The following is a 27,233-nucleotide window of genomic DNA, read 5'->3' as shown; positions in this document are numbered from 1 at the left end:
TATAAAGATGATAACTGAATCCCTAGAAACTGATGTGCTCACCATGGGAGGTAGTATAGAGGGAGAAAGGGACTCAAGACAGACCCTGGTGGAACATATCAATGGCCATGGCATGGTTGAAGAACAAGTAAAGGAACTATCAGAGAAGTAGGAAAAAGAACCAGGAGAGAACCAAAAACTTAGAGAATAGAGAGTATACAGGAGGATAAGGTGATCAGTAACCATCAAATGCTTCCTATGGGTCAAGAACACTGAGGATTGAGAAAATGCCATTGGATTTGGCAATTAAGAGATCACTGGTTTCTTTGGAGAGCTGCTTCAGTGAAATGATGAGGTTAGAAAGCAGATTGCAGAGAGTTAAGGAGAGGAGTAGCTAGACAGCTTCCTCAAGGAGGAACAATGTAGGCTAGTAGCTAATTGGGATGGTCAGATAGAGTGAAGGTCTTTTAAGGATTGAGAAGACTTGGCTATGTTTGGGGGCAACAGGGAAAGAACCAGTTGAAGATCAGAAAGAGTGGTGATATAATCCAGGGTTTCTTAAACTTTTTTCACTCTCAACCCCTTTTTGCCCAAGAAATTTTTACACGACCAATAGGTATATAGATATATAAAATAGGTATCCATAACATTTTACTGTTGCCAAATTTTCATGACCCCCACATTCAGTTATGCAGCGCACAGTTTAAGAAGCTAGGATATAATAAATAAATGAATAAAAGGGGAGACAATATGCTAGGGAAGACAGAATGGAATGGAATCAAGGGTGCATGTAGAAAGGTTTGTCTTGGCAGGGAGAAGGGTCAACTCTTCACGTGAGACAGGGTTGAAGGAGGAAGATGAGGGAAGATGTTTTAGTGATGTAATATGGGGAGGGGGAGCCAAGAAGGTAGACACCAAGCATTTATTAAGTATTTACTGTATACCTTCAGGAATGAGAGAAAACAACACAACTAAGGGAGCTGAAAATCTGGGGAGGGGACTACTGAGGATGGGAAAGGTATCCTTTGAGAGCATGGTAGTGAAGCTGGAACCGGGAAGCATGGGCAGCCTGGACCTGTCACCAAAATAGAGCCCTCTCCCCCCCACCACCACCTCAGGAACTTACCTATGGGAGGAGACCTCACAGGTGATGAGATATTCCAATGTGAAAAGGGAGCTGAGTCATGATGATGAATTCCAAAGTCAGACACATCATAGTAATGAGTCTGAGTCAGTGGAAGGGGGATGGTCCTCTTCAGAGAACTAGGCAGGTTCAGAAGAGGACTGGAGTGAGAGTCCAAGATAATTTAATGAGGACATGCTATCATCTCTTCCTCACTGGCCACTGACCCAGAATGCAGAGTCCCTTTTCCCAGGGGTTCTTGGGATAATCTAAGGGGCAAGGATGGGTATCTGGGAGGGGCACTACAGAGCTGTTGCTGTGGTTAGTCAGGTTATAACTGTCCTGAGATGCTGAAGCCTGCGTCCAAAGGTGGAAATTGGGAGAAGGGAAAGAGTGGAGGGACTTTGGGAGAGTAATGGTAGATGGGTGTGGCTGTGTTAGTGAAAAGGCCCCTCATTGGTTACAGTGGGGAGGGTGGGATGCAACCCACCTTTCCACCCTCCAATGGGTTGATCAAGTGGTCTTGGGCTCATGCCCCCAGCTCCCAGCTTTGGAGACTACTGGTTACAAACCATCATTCCATTTCTCAGCAGAAAATCACTCAGCACTTCAATCCTTCACACTGGTTGCAAGAGATTAGATCCAGCCCTTCCTTCTTCCCTCAATCTAGTTCATTCTCTCCTCCAAATACTCTCAGGTGTTTTAGGAGTGGACATCGTTTGAAATCCGGGGGCTGTGGTGGCCAGATGCTAGCAGCTGATCTCAAGAGTCTAGGCTGATATCCATATATCTTGATCTACGGCTAAGGGTACTCTTCCATTTCATTAGCTTTCAACCAAGTATTGGGTTTGTTCAATTCTACTCCATAGTTTTAGAGATCGAACAACCCAAAATAACAAGTTTCCATATGGAGGAGAGAGAAAGAAGGACTTTAAAGTTTACAATGCACTTTTTTCATTTGATCCTCATAACAAGACTGTTATGGGCCCAGAGCACCCCAGAAGTTCTCTGGGGTACATCAAAGAACCTTCTCCAGGGCAGCTAGATGGTGCAGTGGTTAAAGCACCGGCCCTGGATTCAGGAGTACCTGAGTTCAAATCCGGCCTCTGACACTTGACACGTACTAGCTGTGTGACCCTGGGCAAGTCACTTAACCCCCATTGCCTGCAAAAACAAAAACAAAAACAAAAACAAAAACAAACAAAAAAGAACCTTCTCCTCGAGAAACTAAACCAAAGGACAGACACATCTAAATAGATAAGTTGAACCTGATCAGGACTGAGCTAGCTCCGGGACCACCACCCTTCATTCCAGTCTCCCCCACCCCTGAGGAGATAAGATTAGGTGTGGCTGCCGCCTTTGTGGTGGGAGGAGGAGGAGAGAGAGAGAGATGGCTTGAGAGATCCTCAGCTACCCCTCACCCAACTCCTCCAGCAACCACCAGTGGGGGATTGTCCTCCCTCAATAAGGGAACTTTCCACAGTCAGATGATCACCCCCATCAGTCTTCTATAAAAGTACCTGCCTGTCTCTTACTCGAGGAGATTGGTATCTCAGAGCCATGCTCTGTGCCATGCCTTCTCCCCATAAGAAGAAGTCCAAAGATTTCTCTTTTGGTTTCCCTTCCCCAGCCCCTAAATAAAATATTATCTTATCCTACTGATTTCGTGTGCAAGAGGGTTTAATTCTTTAAAGAGGAATTCCTAAGAACCCCAAACCCCTACCCCTACCCCAAACCCCCTACCCTATTTCCCCCACAACAAATACCTTTGAGGTATTATTCCCATTTTACAGATGAGGAAACTGAGTTTCAAAGATGTTGTGACTTGTCCAGGGTCACACAGTTCAGTCAGTGGCAGAGGTGGGATGTGAGCCTTGATCTTCCTTCTCCGGGACCAGTGTTCTATAGTACAGTAGAAAAGACAAACAGCTCTGAAGTCAGAGAACCTGGATTCAAATCCAACTGATGCTTTACTACCTGTGTGATGTTGGGCAAGTCACTTCCCTTCCCTGGCCCTCAGTGTCCTTATCTGTAAAAGGAGAGGGTTGGACTAGACTGAATGAGATGGCTGTGATATCCCTTCCAGTTTTCAATCTATGATCCTATGTTATCATTTCCTCTCCCTTGGCCTCAGTTTCTCCATCTGTAAAATGAAGGGCTTGAGCTAGATGGCTCCTAAGTTCCTTTCTAACTGTAGAACTAGACTCCTTTTATGTGCTCACTTCACCTCCCTGGGCCTCAGTTTCCTCCTCTGTAAAGTGAGTGGTTTGGACTAAATTGCCTCTAAGGGCTGTTTCAGCCTTAGATCTATGAGCCTACAATTCCATTTTACAGATGAGGACTATGGGAATCAGTCAGAGATGTTAGGGGATGTGCTATAATAATAATAATAATAATGCTTAGACTTAAATCTAGGCCCCCTGCTCCCAAATTCTGTCCTGTCCTGTTTCCATTATGAGGCTGCCTCTCTCTACTGCATCTTCCTTGCTCCTTTGTCCTACGGCATTAATACTCCCCGTTGAACTGCTGGTTTTCTCTGTGTCAGGGAGAGGGGAGACACTGTTATAATTATGCACCATATACCCTTTCTCATCAAGAAGGCCTCCAACACTACATTGAGACAGGAGGAAGGAGCTTCTGCCATTGTCCCTCCTGACTGCTACCTGAGGCCTTATGGGCGACCTCATTCTACCACTCTGACTAGCTGATTTCTATTTCCTGCCTTTTCCCTCTCCCCCTCTTTTCTCTTTGTTCTTTCTTTCCTTCCTTGCTTCCCTTTCTCTTTTCTCTGTCTCTGTCTGTCTCTGTCTCTCTGTTTCTCTGTCTCTGTCTGTCTCTCTCTCTGTCTCTGTCTCTCCTGCTTGTGCTTTATCTTTGCCTGTGGTCCTGTTGACCTACTGGTGGACTGAAGGGGTGGTGGCCAAGCCCTAATTTCTGCAAGGTGAACAAGAGCATACCAATAACTGGGGGGGGGTGTCAGGAGGGGAGGAGGAGCTGGGGTGGGGGTGGGGGAAGTGAGAAGTTATAAACCAAAAGCCTGGCTGGGTGACACCAGAAAGACTGACAGGTGCCAGTATCCAGGGGGGTCAAAAGGAAAAGCAGCTAAGTTGTTGGTTGGAGTCTATGGGAAGCCATGGGAATCTATTGAAACTCAGAGAATTCAAAAGCAAAGAATTTAATACTTTGCTCATACTCAAGTGGTTTTGCAGAAGTTTGGGTAAATTTCTTCTGCAAGGAAGGCAGTGTGGCTCAGTAGAGTGGTGTCAAACTCAAATAGAAGAGGGAGCCACTAATCCATACGTGGGGCATAGTGACTTGTTGTATTGTACTTCTATTTATTTCATTAAATATTTCCCCATTGTATCAGTTCGGGTTGCACTGAGGAATGCTGAGGGCTGGGTGTGGCCCACACCCTGTGTTTGAAACCTCTGGCAGATGCTGCCTTAAAGCCAGAAAGACCTGGCCTTGAATCCCACATCTGACAAATATGGGCTGTGTGACCCTGGACAACTCTCTCACCATCTCAGTACTCTGGACTTATAGAGCAAGTGCCAACCTGCATTGGTAGAGAGAGTTTCCTCACCTGGGAGTTCCCTCTAATACAGAAATCACATGTCCAGCCCCCTTCCCCCCTTCCAGAGGCACGGCTATGGACATTGGTGTCAAGGCTTCCTATAGACTTAGGAGCATCTACAGGACTCAATTCTCTCATGAATCTGGACCTGTCATGGCAACAATTAGGATGAGGAGTCCCTGAATTTGAGGATGGTTCAATGATAATAGCACACGATTGGTTTCTCCCACTCACTGTAATGTGTCTTCAAATGAATGTGGTAACCAAAGCCCCCACCTTCGGTGGGAGAGGCAGAGGAGACACATGCATAAGATATGTGTCCTATGAAGATTTATTAAAGGCTATTCTTTCTAGCCACCTGGATCCAGGAGGGGGATACTGCAGACCTCCAAATCTGTGTCCAGCGGCAGGCAGCCATTTGGTAGCATCCAAGATGGCTTCCCGGCCTTCACTTTGTTTTTGCAGGAACAGCCCCATCTCTGATGTATGTTCAAGACTCTCCTTTCCAGGGGACCCAAGATGGTGGTTGGAGGGGAATGAGGCATTATCTGTTCCTTTGACTATCAGATCTACGGGTAGGGATCTTTGAATGCAGTAAATTGTTGAGGGGGGGTGAGGGGATGAGTGGAACACTCCCTGATTTGTTTAAGGTTGGCTAACAAGGGGATATGGAGAATTTGGGGCCATCGGGGACCAGGTAGACATTTTACCTATGAAGTCATTGGAAAAAAGAGGGAGAGATCTCAGCTGGTGGTAGGAATGAAAGCAAAAAGCAGGGACCATTAACACTCACAGGGCAGATGCCAATTATTTGCCAAGTGCCAGGAGAATGGCCTTGGGTCGTTCTCTCTCAAAAGGAATCAGAGACCTCCTAGGGATGCGTATGTCTTTTCCCCTCCTTGGGGTTCTACCCATTTAATTCGAACTTGGATTTCACAGGTGGGAGGGGATAAACTTCGAATACACAAATCAATCACTCAAGTAGTTAAGTGCTTATTCCCATAGCGCCATTGTGGATACAAGTACAAAGAAGGAATAATTCCTACTCAAAAAGAGTTTACATTCTAATGGGGTAAATGAGGACATAGATAAGTATATACAAAATATCAAGAAAATATATACAAAGGTGTTAAATACTCAGGAATTAGGGAAAGAGGGATCAGGAAAACCTTGATTTCAGTCAAAGGTGCAGCTGAAGCAGATAGAAGAGCAGGGGGAGGAAGGCACTCCAGGCGTGGGGGGGCCAGCTGGGGTGAAAGCAGACATGGCAGGTTAGGCAGGACTGCAAAGTGTGGGAGGAGGGGGGGTGATGTACAATGAAGCTGGGAAGAGAGCTTGGAGACAGGTTTGCAGGTACTTTAAAAGCCAGAGGAGTTTCAAAGTGGTCCTAGAAGCAATAGGGAGCCAGCAGAGTTTATGGAGGAGGGGAGTGACATGGCCGAACCTATGCATGAGGAAAATCACTTCGGAAGCAATATATAGGACAAGCTGCAGAGGGGAGAGATTGGAGTCAGGGAGCCCCATGAGCAGGCTGTTGCAATAATCTTAGCAATAACAAGGTGATAAAGGCCTTAGGCACTGATATACGTAGGTATACATGTATGCACACATTGCACAGCAAGCAATATTGGTTCATTTACACTCCTCAGAACAAGGAAAACATTTGCAGTTACAGAATTCTCAAAGATAAACCATATCCTTATATACATATACTCTAAAGGGGTCTAAAATTACAGAGCACACTGGTCACGGGGAGGTGGCCCTGGGACACTTCCCCCCCCCCCTCCCCAACCAAAAACTCACACCTTATGATCTTGGGGAGCTCATCAAATTGGTCAGGGACTCCCTTGAGTAACCACCCTTCCACAGAGTACAGGCCTGTGAGGCCTTGGCAGTTGAGATGACTTGCAGAATTCGAACCCAGGCCTCCGGACCCCAGCTCCAGCTTTCTTCCCGCGGTGTCATGCTGCCCCCCGCTGAGCAGAAGTCAGCCAGGATGATGCACTTTTTCTACATCTCCTTCCTGGGTGACCTCTAATCAGTGGGGCAGAAAGAATTCGGCCGCAGAGCCTCTCTGCGTCTTGGGCTGGGGTCCGTGCGAACGTTTGGAGACTGAAGGTGCTAGAAGCGAGGCGGCTCCGCAGTCATTGGAACGGGACGCTCCGTTTCGGTTTCTCCTGCGACACTTCTGCTTGGTCAGTTCGCCCCGTCTCCCTCCAGTTCTACTGCAGTGCCTGGGAGCAGCCTGCGCAACCTCCACTCTTCTGTAATTGATTTTTCTCCTTCCATAGAGCCTTTAACCACCTAAGAGCTGAAAAAAAAACAAGCAGCAGCGCTGAAGGTTAGTCTGGGTGTTGCTGCCACCCCACGGTAGCCCAGGGAAGTCTGCAAGGGAAGCTTGTGCCTGCAAGCCAGCAAGCCGCTAAACGCTGCTCACTCACTGCAGGGCTCCAAATGACGTCCCCGGGGCTGATGAAGCAAAAGCCCACCCACCCTCTCACCGAGGAAAAGGAGATGTGAGAACCCTAGTATATACCAAATGGGCGGCAGTCTTGGGTTATTCAACACCATCAGCCCTCCTTTCTCCCACCCCATTCCAGCCACCACCACCAATGGAATGCGTGGGATTGCCTGGGTTGGGCATGCCGCAGTAGGCTGGGTGGGGCTCCGAGGACTGGCAGGGGGAGGGAGGCGGGATGTTCCTACCTCCAATACTGCGGAGTCAGAGATGCAGCCTCTGGAGGTCTTGGACTGAAGAGGCTGTTCGTGGCGTCAACAAACAGCCACCTCCTGGGTGTGGAGAGGTGGAAGGGGGAGGGGGAGGAGGGTGAAGAGGCAAATGGCACATCTAATCCTTGGATGAAAACAAAGTGAGAGAGAAAGAAACGCACACGAAGAAAACAGTGAAGCCCCTCTCCTTATCTCCAGTGACATCACCACCCCCTGTTTGATGTATTTGAATCCCAGCTGTCAGTAAACACCTGGGTGACCTTGAGCAAGTCACTTTGCCTCCCTGTGCCTCAGTTTCCTTATCTGTAAAACGAGGTGTTTGGACCAGATGGTCTCTAAGATTACTTCCAGCTCTAAATTCAGGATCTTGCCCAAAGTCTCACCTAAGATCCTAGATCAAGAGCTGGGAGGGGGAGCCCTGAGGTCATCTAGCCCCTTATGTTATAGGTGAAAAAACAGGCCCAGTGTGGGTAAGGGACTTGCCCAAGGTCATGTGGAACATCTCATAAATGTAGAGGTGTGTGTGGGGGGGAACCTCAGAGGTTTCCAGTCCAATTCTCTTATTTTACATAGGAGGAAACTGAGCCCTGGAGGGGAAGCACCTTGTCCACGGTGGAAGAGTTGGGGTTCGAGTCCATGGGGTCAGCCTCCAGACTCAGCACTCTTTCAATTGCATTATGCTTTTGCTGAGTGAGGGGCAACAATAAAGAAACCAGGGTCCCTACAGCCCTGGTGGAGGAGAAAGTGTTCTATCCGGATTCCCAGCAACTCAGCTAGTCCCTACACAGGTGACCTGGGGCAAGCCACTTGACCTCTCTAGGCTCCCACTGCTCCTGCAGGAAAATCAAGCGATTGGGGCAGATGATCTATCTGCTTGTATGGGAGCCTCTGCTCTTGGGTAATGGCTCCCAGTCTAAACAGTTGGGAGGACTTGGGGAGCAAAACCACCCAAATGAGTACAAGCCAAGCACGTGGGAGAGGTAGTGAGGACACTCACTTGGCTGCCACAGGACCAGAAAAGCAACCCCACGATGTCAAATCCCATCTATAGTTCTGCTTTTCTGGTAACATGTAGGGGCAAACTGCTAGGGGCAGGTGGGCTCACCCCTATACAGCAGGAAGGGAAGCAGAGTGATTTCTCCATCTCTGATGCAAACAAGGCATCAAACAATCCCATCCATCAAGGATGGCTGTGGGTTTTTGGTTTGGTTTGGGTTGGATTTGTTTTTGAAGGAGCCAGGGGCTCACTCAATGAAATTCTCAGAAGAGGTTGCATTTGTATGGAGTTTAGGGGCACCTTGAACTGGTTGGGGGCTTATCTCAGGCCTCTGCATTGGTATACCAACTTTCTATAGGCTATAAATATTCTAAGGCTCCATAATTAACTCAGGAATGAGCTTCTGGGAGATGTGATTAATTAACCACTTGCAGCTTATCTTGAGAAAGTACTGAGCTAACTGTACCCAAAGATGCTCACAGTCTCCCAGAGGGAGGAAATAGATATGGTCAAGCCTCAATTAACCCAATCCCAAGTAATCAGGAGCCTATTAACTGGAATTTTTCTGTAATCCACATTTAGGAAAGAGAACCAAATGACAAGGAGGGAAGAACAGTAAAGGAGCTCAGCTCAGTCTTCTTTACCTCTATATATCTCTTATTTTCAGCGCTCGGCAGTGATACTCACAGACAATTAGCATTAAAGGATTTAGAAATGGAAGAGGTCTTAGAAGATTAGAGAACTGGACCTGAGAATCCCCAGACAGCAAAGATACACTGATTGTCACCAGATTCCCTTTACTAAGGCAGGGAAGTAGACATTGGCATTTTAGGAGTTTTCAAAAGGGGAAGATTTAATACCTTTACTCAATTATGTTCTCCTCAGCTCTCCCCCTCTAAATCTTTGCTCCTCTTCAAAGGGACCTGTTTATTTCATTACATTTTCCTCAGGCTTAAAGGATCTTGTGTTTAACTGGAAGGAACTGATTCTATGGCAAGGGTTCTTAGCTTGAGGTTTATGAATTTGTTTTTAAAAACATATATCTTGATAACTATATTTTCAATATAAGACGTTCCCTTTTTGACCCTATGTATTTTATTTTATGCATTTTAAATCCAGGCTGTCAAAGGGGTCCAGAGTATGAGGTCATGAATTCCTTGCTCTAGGGAATCCTCTTGGTTCAGTACCATGGTCAATTCCCTGTGCTCCAGAAGTGTTAAGACTCATTATTGTACTCTGGAAGTATTTGGTGGAATAGAAGGCACAAGGACTGGGTAGGAAACCTAGCTCTGCTTCTTTTTGTTACTATGACCCCTCTAAGCCTCAGTGACTTGATCTGTGACCTGAAAACGTTTCCTACGTCACATATTTTTTTGCGCGCATCAGATGACATAACAAATGCAAGGCACTTTGCAAACCACAAAAGTGGCATGACTGTTCATTATTATCATCAGCAGGAGCAGCAGCATTAGCAACATCAACATCCTCAATAGAAGACCCAGGCAAAAGTACCAGGCAGATGAAGTCTATCTTCCTCCCCAAATGCAGTTAGTTGTACTTTCCACATACAACACTCCATTCTATAAACAAGACCCCAGGCTCAGTGTTGGCAGTTACCGAGCTATCACCACACATGGATGCTGTGCCCAAACTACCTGCCCCCCGGCCAGCAAAGACCCCTATATGGGGTGGCCTTACAAAGACATTTTGGAAACATCCACTGAACACACACCATCCCCACCCCCACCCCCACTCCCAACAACCTTCAAAGGCTGGCAAATTCTTAAACCCAGTTCAAAAAGATCAGCCCCTCATCAACCTGCCAGGCAGAGGAGAGTGCCCACAAAATCAGAGAGAAAATGGAGCACATCGTGTCCAAATCATCAAGGGCAAAAATATTTTGGTGTTGCATAGGACTACCTCCAACCTGGCCCAAGTTCTCCTGAAGCAGCTGCCTCACTAGGAACGTGTTCTCTGCCAGGCAGAGAAATGCTATGCAAAATCCTCAGTGGGGCAGGGAGCTGACAGACTGTCAACTAGAAGAGGCCAATTATCCAAGTTTGCCATGACAACTTGTGTATCTTCCAAAGGAACCTGGGGGGGGGGGGTTGAACACCTTTCCTCAGCACGGGAGACAAGGGAGAGGTGGCAAAGACCATGCAGTCTCAGAAGGGCCCCCTTTTGAAAAGAGTCCGGTTCATTCCTTTGAAAGGAAAAAGGGGCACTGTCAACAAGGGATGATTTGATGTTAATGGGGTAGCTCTTGTGAATTCAGCTCATCTGTCTCTAGGCTCTAGAGGGGGCCAGGGGGAGGGTCTATATCAAACAATCCCTTAGGCTTTGATGGGCACTTAGCACCGCCAAGCTACCCTGTAAGTCTGGATGGAGGGAGCAAAGGCTAGGAGATGCAAATACTTCTCTGCAAATTCCTCACAGCTGAGGGAGACATCTCTAAGAGCTTAATTCAAGAGATAATGGCATCAAAATATTCTAGGTTTAGAAGTGGAAGCCAGTCCTTTCATTTATAGAAGTGAAGACAGAGTATCAGGAGATGAAGTGATTCATCCAGCGACACACAAGGGATCATAAACTGGGAGCTGGAAGGGCCCTCAAGAGGTCATCTGGTCCAACCCCCTCACCTAACAGATGGAGAAAATGAGGCCTACAGAGAAAAGGTGATTTCTTCAGGGTCACAGAGGTAGTATCAGAGACAGGATTTGAACCCAAGTATTCTCTCCCAGAGCTATTCTAAGACAGAAGGTTTTTGATTAAGGAAGCTATATGAGTCAAAGCTATGTTTTAGCAAGATCCTTTTGATATCTGGGTGAAGGATGGATAGATTGCAGAGAGAAGGTAGCATGGCATGCTGCACCTATAACCAGGAAGACCTGTATTAGAATCCTACCCTGAATACTTAGCTGTGTGCTCATGGACAAGTCATTGCTTCTCAGAATTCTGTTTCCTCATCTGAGAAGTAGAAATAAGACTCCCACTCCCAGCCTCTCAATACTATTCCTTCCCCTATCCAGGGTCACTGGGAGGAAAGAATCCTTTGAACTTGGAAGTCCTAGAGAAACAGGGGCTCAGAAGCTACTTAAGCCCATGTGTGCCTTGCTTTCCACTAACCACACCAGTAGCTGCTCAAAGTCAGGGCCTGGTCACCCTGACTTCTACATTATGGGATCAGAGATTGAACCAGCCAGAGTGGGCCTAAGATATTCCCCCAGAGGTCTGAGTGCAGAGCTAGGCACTGACAGGAAGAATATAAAGTGTCAGAGTAGGGAAAGACCTGAAATCATCAGGTCTGGCCAATCCTCTTCATTTAACAAAGTAGAAAAGTGAGGATCAGAGAAGGCAAAGGATTCACCCCAGATCCCCTGGGTTGTTGAGTGATAGGGCCAGGACTTTTGGACACAGATCTTTCAGCTCTACATCTGACACTCTTTCCACCTCTCTGTGCTGTTCATAAAATATTTAATGACTGATTGATTAGGAGCCTGGATTCAAGGAAAGACCTGGATTCAATTAGAGACCTGGATTCAAGGAAAGGCCTGACTACAATCTACATGACCTCAAACTTAGTGGCCTCATCAAGCTAGAAAAGAGAGATGAGCAGTCTCTATGCTGTCTGGGGAGGGGGGCAGGGAAGCTAACTAGACTCACAATGGGTTCCAAATCACTACTGATGGTCAAGTCTTAGAAGCCCAGTGGATTTTCCACCTTTTTTAAAAAGGGGGCCAGATCTCAGATAGATCAGTGAAAATTCCAGTGGCCTAACCTGTTAAAGTTTCTATCTTTGGTCCATTTGGTAGACTCAAGGAAAGCAGGGAGGTAAGTGACCCAAGGCTTTCCAGAAGTATGGCTAAGACATCCTAGTTTGGGGACCCTGTGAAAATCACATGACCTCTCAAGAACCCAGGCAGGGAGTTCCCCCACATGGATCAAATCCCAGGTCAGGACGTGCATAAAGAGTAAACTCAGTGAAGCAGCCAATAGGGGCCCAAGAGACAGAAACTTTCTGCTTTGCCAGTCAAGAATAAGCAGCACCCACCAAAAGTCTTACCCTTTCCATGCTTGTCAAGTAGTTTTAGATTCTGGTTATTCTGAAAAACAAACAGGCAAAAATATTAAGCAGGGCACACTGAGGGGGGGAAAGGTAGAAAGAAACTTTATCTTATTGGACAAAATAAATGGCTCTGTATTTTGTCTAGTGAAAAGTGTGGGGACTTATCTTGGTTTGCAGAAGGAGAAACTTAAACCATGCGAGCGCACGTGTGTGTGTGTGTGTGTGTGTGTGTGTGTGTGAGTGAGTGTGTGATATACATACATATATATATATTTTCTAATGAATATGATCTTACATTCATAGACTTCAAAACACAGTTTTAAATCACTTATCATCAAAACTATCTGGTACTAGGCAAAGGAAGAAATCCATTGAGGGAAGAGATAAATCAACTCCTTCTATGTATACAAAAGATTAGGGTTACCAGGCAAAGAATTCATTTTTCAACAGACACACTTGGGAAAATTGGCTGGCATTTTGGCAGGAAATGGATTTAGACCCACATCTCACAACATATACTTCAGTGAATTCCATTTGGATGACAAACCTAAACATAAAACAAAACCATTAAAAAGACAGAAGAAAATGGAATCATATATCTATCTCAATTATGAAGAGAAGCTTTTTTTCCTATTCAACAAATAGCATGAATTATAAGGGATAAGATAAGCTGTATTTGACTATCTCAAAGAAGAAATGTCAGTAAAACAAACAAGATAATTAAAAGAAAGATGAATTGAGGAAAATAGATGGCAAATGTGACAGATAAAAACTTGAAATCTAAAAGAACTGCTAAAAAGTCACGATAACTCAGTACACAATAGATAAATGATCAAAGGGCACAAAAAGACATTTTTTTTAAAAGATAAAAAATTAACAAAACTGTTAACTTGGAGAAAATGCCCAACCTCACTAATAATTAAATAAATTAATATTAAAACCACTGAGCAACACACACACACACACACACACACACACACACACACACACACACACACACACACACACACCCCAAACTGGCCCAAACATTGAAAGCAGTGAAACTCAGTGTGGGCAGAGCTGTGGAGAAAGGGGTACACAATCATTCACTGTGGGTGAAACTTCAAACTTTAAAAATCTTTCAGGGGGTAACAATCTGGCAGAACACAATACATTCAGAAAAGGGCTCTGACTCCATAATTCTATTATTGGAAATCTACCCAGAAAGTGTTTTTATTTTTTTCTCCTAAGAGCAATTTGTTTAAAGATCTTTATAGTGTCATTATTCGGTTGCAAAAATACTAAGGGTAACGTCAATGTCCAACAAAAGAGGAACAGTTAAACAAATTGTGGTACTTGAGTGTAAAGACAAGTCTGAGAAATACGAAGACAACCAAAAGAGCCTATATAACTATGGACAAGTCCCTTCACCTCCCTGGGTCTGTTTCCTCCTCTGTAAAATGAGAGGGGGCGGAGGTGTCGAACTATAAAGTACCCTTCCAGCATTAGACTTGGAGTCCTTTGGCAATGTTGATCAAGCCATTACTTCCCCCCCTCAGAGTCCTCATCTATAAAATGAGAAATCGTCCTAGATGGCCTTTCTAGCTCCTCCCTCTCTAGCTCTAGGGTCCTAGGGTCTCTATACAATAACACAGAGAACATAACCCAACCAGAGAGAAGGTGCAAACACTCTAATTCAACCTTTGGGCAGTCCACAGGAGGGCAGACCGGTCTGTTGACGGTCGTTGCCACGACGACGTAATCTTGGCATCAGGCCTTTGTGACGTGGGCCCCCTCCCCTCTTTATGACACCTCCCCACTGGCCCCTTTATTAAGGGGCTCCCGGGGCAACCGGAGTCATTCCCGTCCCGAGCCTGCCCACAACAACAGCCCCTTCCCTGCTCCCGCCCTCGCCTCCCGCCCTCGTTCCCACCCTCGCCCCTGTCCCCGCCCCATCCTCACCACGTTCTCGGGCCCAGCAGCTCACGGCCAAGGCCAGTGCAGCCACGCAGCGAGCGAGCTCGGTCTTCCACCGTTCCGGACGTTTGCCCTTCGGCGCAGCCCATTATCGCCCTGCCCTCGCCAGCCAGGCCTAGCTCTCGAGTGCCAGCCTCCGCGGAAGGGGGGCCCGAAGGCCAAGCCAGCCACCGACGCCGCCGCCGCCGACGTCGTCATCGCCGATGCCGGACGTTCCTGTGAAGGCTTCCAGGTAGTATCCATCCCTTCCTTGGCCTTCCCTAGTGGCCACATGGCAACCTATATTCCCCCGGAGGAGGGCACCAGCACAGATAGCAGTGGGGTGTTCGGGATCGACCAGACCCTCTGCGCCACCGCCGGCCCTCCTGGGATCCCACCGGTGCCCAGCGTCCCAAACGGTCCCAGCTACCCGATGGCATCACTCTACGTGGGTGATCTTCACCACGATGTGACAGAGGCCATGCTGTACGAGAAATTCAGTCCAGCTGGGCCCATCCTGTCTATCCGCGTGTGCCGGGATGTCATCACCCGCCGCTCCCTCGGCTACGCCTACGTGAACTTCCAGCAGCCGGCCGATGCAGAACGGGCGTTGGACACTATGAATTTGGACGTGATCAAAGGTAAGCCTGTCCGCATCATGTGGTCCCAGCGCGACCCTTCCCTGCGGAAAAGTGGCGTGGGTAACATTTTCATCAAAAACTTGGAGAAGTCCATAGACAACAAGGCGCTCTATGAAGCCTTCTCCATCTTCGGGAACATCCTGTCCTGCAAAGTGATAAGTGATGAGAATGGTTCCAAGGGCTATGGCTTTGTTCACTTTGAAAATCAAGAGTCTGCAGAAAGCGCCATTGAGAAAATGAATGGGATGCTTCTGAAAGATCTCAGAGTGTTTGTGGGACGTTTCAAATCCCGCAAAGAACGAGAATCGGAACTGGGAGCTAAAGCCAGAAACTTTACCAATGTTTACATCAAGAATTTTGGAGAAGACATGGACGATAACAGACTTACCGAGATATTTGGAAAATTTGGACCTGCCTTGAGCGTAAAAGTGATGACTGATGATTGTGGAAGATCTAAGGGCTTTGGATTCGTCAGTTTCCAGAGACATGAAGATGCCCAGCAAGCGGTAGAGGGCATGAATGGCAAAGAACTCAATGGAAAGAAAATTTACGTTGGCAGAGCCCAGAAAAAAAGAGAAAGGCAGACAGAACTCAAGCGTCGTTTTGAACAAATGAAACAAGATAGGTTCATCAAATATCAAGGGGTTAACCTTTATGTAAAAAACCTTGCCGATGACATTGATGACGAACGTCTGAAAAAAGAATTTTCGTTTTTTGGAATAATCACTAGTGCTAAAGTTATGATGGAAAATGGCCGCAGCAAAGGATTTGGCTTTGTCTGTTTCTCCTCACAAAAGGAAGCTACCAGAGCAGTCCTGGAAATGAATGGGAGACTTGTGGCAAATAAGCCATTGTATGTAGCTTTAGCCCAACGGAAAGAGGAGCGAAGGGTTCACCTTACAAACCAATACATGCAGAGAATAGCTCAGATAAGATCCATGCCCAGCCCGGTGCTCAGTCCATACCATCCAGCATCTCCTTCCCGCTATTACTTGACACCTTTTCCCCAAAGCCAGAGCCAGGCAGCATACTATTCTGCCTGCCAACTTGCTCAGCTCAGATCAAGCCCTCAATGGACTGCTCAGAGTCTTAGGCCTCACTGCTTCCAGACCATGACCAGGGTTATCGGCCCAACAGTTCCTAGACCCAGACCATCCTATAGTCCTCTATGGTCAACCCCACAGATTCCAAGAATGGTGACATCACGGAGGGTTGTGAACTCCCCAGCACAGCTGTTGGGTCCTCTGAGACCCATAAGACCTACATTTGTTCCAACTGCCCATGCAGTTCAGCAGTATAAAGATGCTGCTGTCCGAAGTCGTCATCAGAGATCTCTTAGTATACCACCAATTATTCCCACCATGACCCATCAGCCAGTTGCACCTATACAAAGGCAAGAAGCTTTAAAGAGTTCTCTGCTAGCGTCTGCCCTTCCTCAAGAGCAAAAGCAGATATTGGGGGAACAGCTATTCCCACTCATTCAAGACATGCATCCTTCTCTCACTGGCAAAATTACGGGTATGCTATTAGAGATTGACAACTCGGAGCTTCTTCATATACTTGAGTCTCCTGAGTCTCTCCGTTCCAAGGTCAATGAAGCTGTGGCGGTCTTGGAGGCCCACCAGGCTAAAGAAGGTACTCAGAAAGAAGATTAACAGTGCCTCCGACAGAACACCAATTTTACAAGACCAGATAACATCACAAGGGGGTCACAAAATGGGAGCAGCTTCACCGAAGAAAAGTAGCCAGGCATCAAACAACTTCAGTGTTACCCCCCCCAAATTGCAAATATAAAATTAAAAAAAATGAAACATTGGTGTGTTAAAACTTTTTTTTTGGTGAGGCAATTGGGGTTAAGTGACTTGCCCAGGGTCACACAGCTAGTAAGTGTCAAGTGTCTGAGGCAGGATTTGAACTCAGGTCCTCCTGACTCCAGGGCTGGTGCTCCATCCACTGCACCATCTAGCTTCCCCTGGAACTTTTTTAATGGACTACCCAAGCCAGAGCCAGTTATGTTTAAGCTCTTGTCTCTAGATTACTTTTATCCTAGTCAAGAAGAGGTAAAGGGTTACTTTTATTAGTGTAAAAGATTGATTTTAGGGTTAGTATCTAAGATTACTCTGATCAAAGTAGATAGGACCATGACTGGGCTCTGTGGTTGTTTCATAGGTTATCCCCTAGATGAGGGAACTCCCTCTTAAGACTTAGAGATTGCCAGAGTGCAAACAGTTAAGTGAGTTGCCCAGGGTCACACTGCCACAACCTCAGAGGCAGGACTTTGAACCCAGAGGTTTCCCTGTCTCTGAAGCCAATTAACCACCCCCATAGCTGCTTCCCAGTTTACTTAATAAAAAAGGTTTCAAAACAAAAGAAAGAGTGAAATATAGTAAAAAAAAGTATGAACAGAACAGTTTACAAATGAAAAAATAATAAAAGGGTGATAGTCAATAATTTTTTTAATTTAATTTAAATTTTTTAAAATTTAAATTAAAAAAATAAGAATTTGCAACAGTCTGAAAATCTAAACAGATTTTAAGGTTCTTTGCTGTGCAAAACCATCATAATTCTTAGATGAGCTTGACATCTGAGCAAAGGGATTAAAATAAATCTGAATTATAATAATAAATTAAGTTATTTCTAAATAAGAATTAGAGTCAAAAATTCTTTTTAAAAAGTGCGAGTTATCCACTCCAGAAGAATGGAAGAGATCTGTTCCCCTCCAGTAATTAGGCACCTTGTCATCCTAGTCTCCATGTGAGGACATTCAGTTCTCATTTGGGGACAGTTCTCACCTGGGAAGTTGTTTTTTTTTTCATGGAACTTTTAAAATCTGCCCCCTCTGTGTTCATCTTCACTTCCCTGGTGAAAAACAAACTGTCTACATTTAGAGTAGAGAAAGGAAAAAGGAAAAGGGAGCATACAGATGCTAGCCTTGTCTGAGAGCTTAGCAGAGACTGCCCCTTTATTATGCCAGTGCCAGTATCAACAAAGACACCCCTTTGAGGAAACCCAGTAGAATATCCAGGTGTGATGCTCTCATGGGGTTTGGTTAACAACTCTATGCAGTATTCTTCATGTAGATACCAAAATAATCTTGAGGTCCAGGTCTGACCATGTCTCTGTCCCTGCTCTAAAATCCTCATGAAGTCAAAGTGGTCTAGGTCTATTGGATGCTCTGGGACACAATTCACCATCTGGCTCCAACTGAATTTTCTGGCCTTATTTCCCAGTTCTTCACTTCCTGGACGTATACATTTCAACTATAATTGATCCTGGGTATTCCTTCCTCTTATACCGTCCTTAATAGCAGAAGTCATCTCAACCATGCCAGAACTCGATGCTCTTGGTGCTCAAAGATAAACAATCTTTCTTTCTTTCTTTTTTATGGCGGGGCCATGAGGGTTAAGTGACTTGCCCAGGGTCACACAACTAGTAAGGGTCAAGTGTCTGAGGCCAGATTTTAACTCAGGTCCTCCTGAATTCAGGGCTGGTGCTTTATCTACTTTGACACCTAGCTGCCCTCCCATAAACAATCTTTAAACTCTTCCTTGATGGCTGAGCCAGGAGCTCAGCAAGCCTTCCCCAAACCCAGAGCTCTAGATGATGGTGATGGTGGTGGTGGTGGTAATAATAATACATAGTACTTTAAAGTTTTCTAGTATTATAAATACTTTAGCTCCTTTGAGTCCTCACAACCTTGGGAGGTTAATTATCTGGATGCAAAGCTCAGTGAAGGACAAAATGTTTTCCATTTTACAAAGGAAAGCAAACTCAGACAAGCTGAGGGGCTTACCCAGGGATGACTTCAGACTTCCTGATTTCAATGTACATTTGAGCACAGGTCACATAGCCTCAGTATATATATATAACCTGTGCTCAAATATATATTATATATATATATATTATATATATTATATATATATATCCTAAGTTCCTTGAGGGCAAAGAAATTGTTCCCATAGTGCCATACATGTGCTCATTAATCAATAATGTGTTGATTAATTACTGTTAAATTGAACCAACTATGCCCACATTAGCAAATGAGACATTAGGGATAGAATCTTCTACAAATCTATAGGATAAAAAGGATCTTTCTTTAAAGAGAGTTATTAGTTCTCATGCACATTTAAAAGATCATATTTACACCTAGGGGATCAAGTCCAACTCCCTTATTTTACAAGAGTGGAATGGAGACCCAGAGAGGTTTAATGACTTGCCCAGGGACATATAGGATCTTAGATTTAGAACTGGAAGAGCCATCAGAAACCATTTAGTCCAACCCTCTCCTTTGACAGGGGAGGAAACTGAGGCCCAGAGAGAGGAAGTTACTTGCCCAAGCTCACACACACACACACAAACAAGCTTCTAGATCTAGGAGCTGGAAAGGACATCCAGAGCCATCTATGCTAACCTTTAATTTTATACAGGTGGAAACTGAGGCCCAGAAAGGTTTAGTAGGACTCACTCAAGGTCCCATTATAGATAACTGTAAGGGATCTCAGAGGCCATCTAAGCCAACACACCACCATTTACAGAAGAGGGAGTTGAGGCCCAGAGAACTTTAGGATCAGGATTTGAACTCAGGTCCTCTGAGTAGAGTTGGTCAGTGTGCTCTTCCTTTACACTGTACCACACTAGCTCCCATAGATGTGCTTCTGAAAACTTTATTGAATTAAATTTTATTAATATGCAGGAAAGGAGCTGTTCATATAACTCCTAAATGTCAATCCATTTGTAACACGAACAATTATTTTTGATGGGAATAAAATTACCCTCTCATGTATCTGTCTTGTGGGTTTCGATTTTTTTTTTAAGGCAGAAACTACTTGTAAATTGATGGAGAAGTTGGAAAGACAGTGATTTTACCTAATCATGTTCTCCATCCTGGTAGAAAGGTGACCAGCCTTTCAAAAGCTTTCCTGGTAGAACGCAAGTTCCAGATGCTCTCTTGGGCTTTGTGCTTGGAAGTTCAAGCCAGTGAGAGAATGGATTCAGAATGAATTTCCATTCATTCAATTCTTCATTCATTCAACAGACATTCATGAAACACTCTATGCAGATCACTAAGTCTGCATAGGATACAATCTCTGCCTTTGGGGGCCATGCCTTAATGGCTGGCCAGCCTGGGTGAGTTCCATAGAAACTCATCACTAAAAGGTTGATTCCCAGCAACTCACAAAATCTGTCTACTAAGGCAGGGAAGGGCTTGGATGGGTGATGGCAAAGTGAGAGAATGGGAGAAAAACCACCATCACCACTGAGGCAAGCAGTTGTGGAGCTTTGGGGAAGTTAATCAGAAAATGACAATAGCACAACAATGTTATTGACAGTGCCAGGGTTCTTCTTCAGGAAAGTGCTTCATTGTATAACATAAGGTATTTATTTATGCCTATGCAGCCAACAACCCATTATCCATCCCCAGGTAAATGGTCCGGTTTGTAACTTGTTAGTAACTGGTGAGCTCAGTCCAAATGGTTTACAATTGCCAATCATGCAGCACTGGTCCCATGTTGAAGGGGAGCAGGGAGTCAAATTGACTGGCCTCTGGTGGCAGCCCCAAAGAGGATAACTCACAAGAGTTGGCCAAAATCGTGGCTCTCTACTGACCGGAGTAAAAGGAGAGGCCTCAAAGGGGTTGAACTCCCTGCTCATATCCACCTCTCTCCCTTTCTAGGAGTGCAGGCCTTGGAGCCAGGAAGAGCTGGGTTTAAATCTTACCTTGTGCACTTATAAGTTATGTGACCCTGGGTAGTCACTTAACCCCTCTTGGCCTCAGTTTTTTCAACTATAAATGAGGGGGTTGGACCAGATAGCTTCTGAGGTCTCTTCCAGCCCTAATGTGTGACCTTGGGTAAGTCCCTTCCCAACTCTGGACCTCAGCTGCCTCTTCTGTAAAATAAGATGGGGGAGGTAGAGAAAGCATGTATAAAGGGGTTGAAATAAGCATGAACATGGTCCTGCGTCCAGGATAGGGAAGATGCCAGTTGGATTGTTGCCAGACTCCAGTTGGAGTTCTGAAGGTAAGGGACAGATACACAGGGACAGAGTTGAGGGCAGGAAGTGATGAACTCTGGAGAAGCAGATGACCTAGGTTCAGATCCTGCCTCAGACCATTTACTAGCCATGTGACAGGCAAGGCCTCTCTAAGCCTCAGTTCCTTCAACTATAAAATGGATGTAATAATAATAGCGCCTACCTCACATGGTCATTGTGAGCATCAAATGCTTTACAAACCTTAAAGTGCTATACAGATTCTGGCCATTATTGTTATTGTGATTCATCATGCAAGTTGTAGGCAAGCAGCTTTATCCTCCTCCCAGAATTCTCAGTTTACAGGCATTTTAACTGACCCGGGGCCTTTTCTTCATTTGAAAAAAGTAGGAAACTAGGGGCCCAGTAAGGGGAAATGACTTGCACAGATAATAAGTAACAGCCAGGATTGGAATCCAGATCATTCTACCCTAGCTATGGTAGAAAGAGCCTGTGATGCAGAGAGGGAGATGTGAGGGAGAAGGGAAGGGACATTATTATGGATATTAATAGGCACTGGCTTGTTATGAGAAAGCAGGTTATTAGAAATCCCTTTTGACAGTTTTCTAAACCACTGGAAACCCAAAACAACATAAGCAGAGTGGCCGTGGTACCTCTTAGCTTTTAGGGTACAACTAGGCTAAGAGCTAGAACGCATGAGATCAAATCCTGTCTCTTCCTCCCATAAGCTGTGACATTGTTATCACAGTTTATAAACTGGCTGTGTGACCCTGGGCAACTCCATGAACCTCTCTGGGCCTCACTGTTCTTTGTCCATTCAAGGGGTTGGACTAAAGTCCTTTTCAGCCCAGAATCCAGGGTTTGTGATTTTTTTTTTTTGGTATGGCCTGACTCTTTTTGGATCCCTTCTCTGAATAATGTTTTTAAATATATAAAATATACAGGACAACAAAGAAACCAATAATATCAAAACACAGTTTTATATGCAATATATATAATATATAATATATATTTGCAATATATGCAAATGTGTGTATATATACATACATATGTACATACATACCTATATTCTTTATATAATATATTTTTATCTATCTATCTATCTAGCTAGCTAGCTAGCTAGCTATCTAGCTATCTAGCTATCTAGCTATCTAGCTATCTAGCTATCTAGCTATCTATCTAGCTATCTACCTATCTACCTATCTGAATCCCTGTCCTAGATTGTGAAGTCAGAAAACCAGGTTGGAAACCCAGTTCAAACACATGAGCTCTGTGCTCCTTGGCAAGTCACTTAACCTTTTCTGAGCCTTGGGGCCTCAGCTGAAAATGAGAATGAGAACTCTTGTACTTTCTACTTCCCAGGGGTTAGAAGGAAGGGGTTTGTAAAGCTATAAGTGCTATAGAAATGGGAGCTGTTATTATTATTCATTTGACAGGTGTTTATTAAGCTCCCACAATATGCAAAAAGGAGCAGTGCTATACAGGGGTCTAGAAAGATGAATACATCCTGATCCCTGCCTCAGAGTTTGACAGTCTAATGGGGAGGGAAGACATGGACACAAAGAACTCCAAATGAGAAAAGTGTTTATTAAGCATCTATTAAGCAAAAAAAAAAAAAAAAAGACAGAGTAGTGTGTGTGTGTGTGTGTGTGTGTGTGTGTGTATGTGTGTGTGTGTGTGTAAGAAAGAGAGGTTGGAGGTGTAAGAGGGAAAGAGAGAGAAAGAGAAAATGAGTGGAGTGGGAGGGAGGGAGAGAGAGGGAGGGAGGGAGGTTGGAAGGGGAAGGGGGAAAGAGAGAAAGAGAAAAGGAGAGAGGGTGGAGGAGAGAGAGAAGGGAGGAGAGGGGGTAGAGGGGGGACAGAGACAGGTTAGAGGAGGAGAGAGGGAGAGAGAGAGAGAGAGAGAGAGAGAGAGAGAGAGAGAGAGAGAGAGAGAGAGAGAGAGAGAGAGAGAGAGAGAAAGACCAAGATACAGAGAGGGAAGATGCCCTTTCAGCTGAGTGGGGTAAGAGTGACAGGAAAGGTTGCCTAGAGAAGGGAGCCTTTGACAAGCGCTGGATTTCCATAGGCCAGAAGGGGGAATGATTAAGCATTCCTGGCTTTAAGAAATCAAAGGAATAAAGGTACAGAGTGGGTAGTATAAGAATAAGCCAAAACAAAAAGCCATCCCTGACTGATGATACACCTTGTTCGTGCCTCTAAAGCCCAGGCACAGGCACAGGGTGAGAAAATGACTCTCTGGCATTTACATGGCCCTTCCAAAGTTTAGAAAATGTTTTCTTAACCTAATTACCTCACTGAAGACCTTTAATTCCCTCGTGAAAAAGGCAAGGCAAGGATTCTGCTTGCCATTTCTCAGAGCTAGAACCTGAAGCTAAGACAGAGGACCGTCCTTGCTTACTCCATGTCATATAAAAATAAAATAATAACAATAATAGCAGCAGCAATAGAAATAATGAGGAGGAGGAGGAGAAGAAAAGAAGGGGAGGAGGAGGAGGAGGAGAAGAAGAAGAACGGGGAGGAGGAGGAGGAGAATTTGTAAAGCACTTTAAGGTTTGCAAAACACCCTAACATACATTGCCTTTTCTGATCCTATTAGCAAACCTATGAAAAAGGAGCTATTATTATCCCCACTTTTCCAGATGAGAAAACTGAGGCTGAAAGATGTTCAGTGACTGAAGCAGGTCTTGCCCTCAGGGCTTCCTGACTCCAAATCCGGGCCCCTACCCACTACTCCACCCAGCAGTCTCCAGAGAGCTAGTGAAGATGAGAAAGCAAGGGCAGATGGGGATATTTCCCAGGCTCTAGATGTTTCCTACCCCTCCAGGACAGCAAACCACCACAATTATGGAAGTAAGTGTGTGGCTGGCCCCACCTCCTGATGGGCTGAACATGCTTTCCAGCCCTTAACCATTCCAGAGGCAAATTAATTCATTGAGAGAACAACAAAATGATGAAACAAAACAAACCACAAAAGCGATGCTTCATCCTGTTTAACCCTTAGGGGTGGAGGTCACCCGAATCAAAAGAGAATATTGGGGCAGCTAGGTGGCGCAGTGGATAAAGCACCAGCCCTGGATTCAGGAGGACCTGAGTTCAAATCCGACCTCAGACACTTGACACTCACTAGCTGTGTTACCCTAGGCAAGTCACTTAACCCCAATTGCCTCACCAAAAAAAAGAGAATATTAAATTCCCTAATTCCTCCTTCAGTCTTCCAAACTTATCCAAAGGATGGATGGAAGAGATGTCCCCCCCAGGGTCTGGCACAACCAGTTTTCTGATTGAACAGGTCTGTATTCCCTTTTCAGCCTTGATAAGATGACCCTTCCAGCCATATCTTTTTTTTTTTTTTTGGTGAGGCACTTGGGGTTAAGTGACTTGCCTAGGGTCACACAGCTAGTAAGTGTTAAGTGTCTGAGGCCGGATTTGAAGCTCAGGTCCTCCTGACTCCAGGGCCAGTGCTCTATCCACTGCGCCACCTAGCTGCCCCCTTCTAACCGTATCTTAACGTGTTTTGGGTAGTCTGGTGAAGCCCATGGAGCCCTTCTCAGAATGATGTTTCTAAATGCATAAAATCCCCAGGATTACAGAGGAAGCCAATTAGATTGAAATCCGGTTATCCAGATATTTAAAACTCAAGTTCAGAGACCCCAGCTTAAGAACTCCTGCTCTAAGGAGAGAGGTGGCTGGCATCTGCTGGCAAAGGACACTGCCCAGAAGCATAGAATTCTTTCTCTGCTGTTAACCTGGGTTTGTTCCTGGCTCCTGTCAGCCATCACTCCTTGGGGCTGGCTAAACGAAGACGGCCCCATTATAATCGCCTCTCTCTTGGGTAATTTAGAAGGCATTTTAGACTCCTGCAGGGCGGGGGAGGAGGGGGGTTCAGGGGAGAAGCATCATTAAGGACATTCATTCTCACTGGTCTGTTATTGGTGTGCGAGAAAGGTGGTTAACAGTTACATTTTTGACAAGCTACCTTTTTAGTGCGATTTTGTAAGCAAACATCAAGCCTATAAAATATAAGCAGAGCAATTGTGGGCTTCTAATGCCCATTTCTGCTTTTACCATTATGGTCTGCGCTTTCAATTATATTTCCTCGGAGTATGAGCATGCCCCAGACTTGCCAAACTATGAGAGGACATTAAGGATGCTAGGCTATGGCTGGCCCTTAACCCTTGACTGCCCACTACCTAATAGTGGGACAGAAAGATTGTTTTCCTTAGCATGAACCTGAAAGGTTCAGAACAAATGCCAACATTTCTTTCTCTTCTTCCTTTCTTTTTCTTTTTTTCTATCTTTTTCTATTTATTTTCTATTTTCTTTCTTTTTCTCTCCCCTTCCCCCTCTCTCTTACTGTCTCTGTGTGTCTTTCTCCTCCCTCCTCCCTCCTCTCTCTCTGTCTCTGTGTGTATGTCTCTCTCATTCACTGCTTCTCTGTCTTTTGCTGTTTCTCCCTCTCTGTCTCTCTCCCTCCCTCTTTCTCTCTCTCTTCTCTCTCTGTCTCTGTGTCTCTGTCTCTCTCCTCTCTCACTGTTTCTCTATCTCCCTCTGTTTGTCTCTGCCTCTCTATGTGTCTCTCTCCTTTCTCTCTTTTCTCTATCTCTCTGTCTCTCTTTCTCTCTGTCTCTTTCCATCTCCCCATCTCTCTCTCCCTCTTTTTCAATCTCTATCTTTCTCTCCCACTCTCCTCTTTCTCTCTCTGTCTTTCTCTCTGTCTATATTTCTGTCTTTCTCCTTCTGTCTCTGTGTATTTCTCTGACTCTCTCCCTCTTTCCCTTTGTGTCTTTCTCCCTCTCTCTCAATCTCTATCCTTCTCTCTCCTGCTCCTCTCTTTCTGTATTTCCCTATCTCTATTTCTTTCTGTCTCTCACCCCTCTGTATCTCATTCTCTCTATCTTTCTTTGTCAATTTCTATCCTTCTCTCTCTCTTGCCCCCATTCTGTCTGTTTTTGTCTGTCTCATTCTGTCCCTGTCTCTCTAGCTTTCTCTGTCTCTCTGTGTCTGTTTCTGCTTCTCTTTCTCTATGTCTCTCTCCCTTCCATCTCTCTCTCCTCTCTATTTCTCTCTGCATCTCCTCCTCTCCTCCTGTCTCTCTTTCTCCCTCCCTTTCTCTTTCTCAATCTATTTCTCTCTCCTGCCCCCCTCTTTCTCTGTCTGTTTCTCTGTGTCTCTGTGTCTCTGTCTCTCCCTTTCTCTCTGTCTCTCTCCCTTCCATCTCCCTCTTTCTCTCTCCTCTCTGTCTTTCTCTCGCTCCTGCCCCCCTCTTTTTCTGTCATTCTCTCTGTCTTTGTGTTTGTCTGTCTTTGTGTCTGTCTGTCTGTCTGTCTGTCTGTCTGTCTGTCTGTCTGTCTCTCTCTCTCTCTCTCTCTCTCTCTCTCTCTCTCTCTCTCTCTCTCTCGTCTGGACCTGAGATTTCACTGGTGTAGATCACAGCCAGATGCAAGCAACATGCCTGGAATTTCTTATCTTGAGAGTTGGCTGGGGCACTGAGAGGTAAGTGTCTTGTCAAAATCTCAGTGTTTGAATTACTGCCTTCTGAACTCCTAGCCCAGCCTATCTCCCTAAGATAAGCCATCAGAGATCTGCCATCCATGCTTTTCTCTAAACTTTCCATAATCTAGTTTCTATTTTGAAGAGACAATCTAATGTAGAGGACTCCGAGTCAGAAGACTGGAATGTGTGTCTTAGCTCTGATATTCTCTCTCTATAGGATCCTGGGCAAATGACTAGCCCTCTTGTGCATCAGTTTGATCCTCTATAAAATGGGGATAAGAGTATTCACACTCCTTCCTTCCTCAGGGTTGTTGTTAGGAAAGTACTTCATAGACCTTAAAGTACCTAACCACAGCATTTCTTAGCTTGAAGGGCCCCCAGCAGCTACCTATCTGGTCCAGCCCATACATGAAAAGAACTTCCATTAGAACATACCTGTTTATTCTGATGACCATCCATGATTCCAGCAGATGGACGATGAAGCATTCTGTCCAGTCCCTGACCAACAGGGGATGGGCTCAGAGTATAAAATGAAGCAAACATTTTTGGACATGGTAATGTGGGAATTTGTTTTGCTTAACTATGGGTATTTGTTGCAAGGGTTTTCTTAAGGTTGGGAGGGGGGATAAACAAGAGGGAAAATAACTGCTTGTTAGTTGAAGAAAATAATCCATACCTGTGAAGTAGTCGTGTAAATTCTCC

The 27,233-nt window shown here is 45.2% G+C and overlaps 1 protein-coding gene across 1 annotated transcript; it reads left to right on the top strand.

Moving 5' to 3' along the window:
* Positions 1-14,822: 14,822 nt before the first annotated feature.
* On the top strand, positions 14,823-16,700 carry LOC122733932 (polyadenylate-binding protein 1-like). The gene has a single exon (XM_043974634.1). It carries the CDS (start codon positions 14,838-14,840, stop codon positions 16,698-16,700), a length of 1,863 nt encoding a protein of 620 aa, XP_043830569.1. The 5' UTR covers positions 14,823-14,837.
* Positions 16,701-27,233: the final 10,533 nt, after the last annotated feature.

This window comes from Dromiciops gliroides, chromosome X (assembly GCF_019393635.1).
Source record: "Dromiciops gliroides isolate mDroGli1 chromosome X, mDroGli1.pri, whole genome shotgun sequence".
Lineage (NCBI taxonomy): Eukaryota > Metazoa > Chordata > Mammalia > Microbiotheria > Microbiotheriidae > Dromiciops > Dromiciops gliroides.
This window is presented reverse-complemented; position numbering and strand designations above follow the sequence as displayed.

Coding starts and splice junctions, on each gene's coding strand:
- LOC122733932 (XM_043974634.1), top strand. CDS start 14,838: ATGGCATCACTCTACGTGGGTGATCTTCACCACGATGTGACAGAGGCC.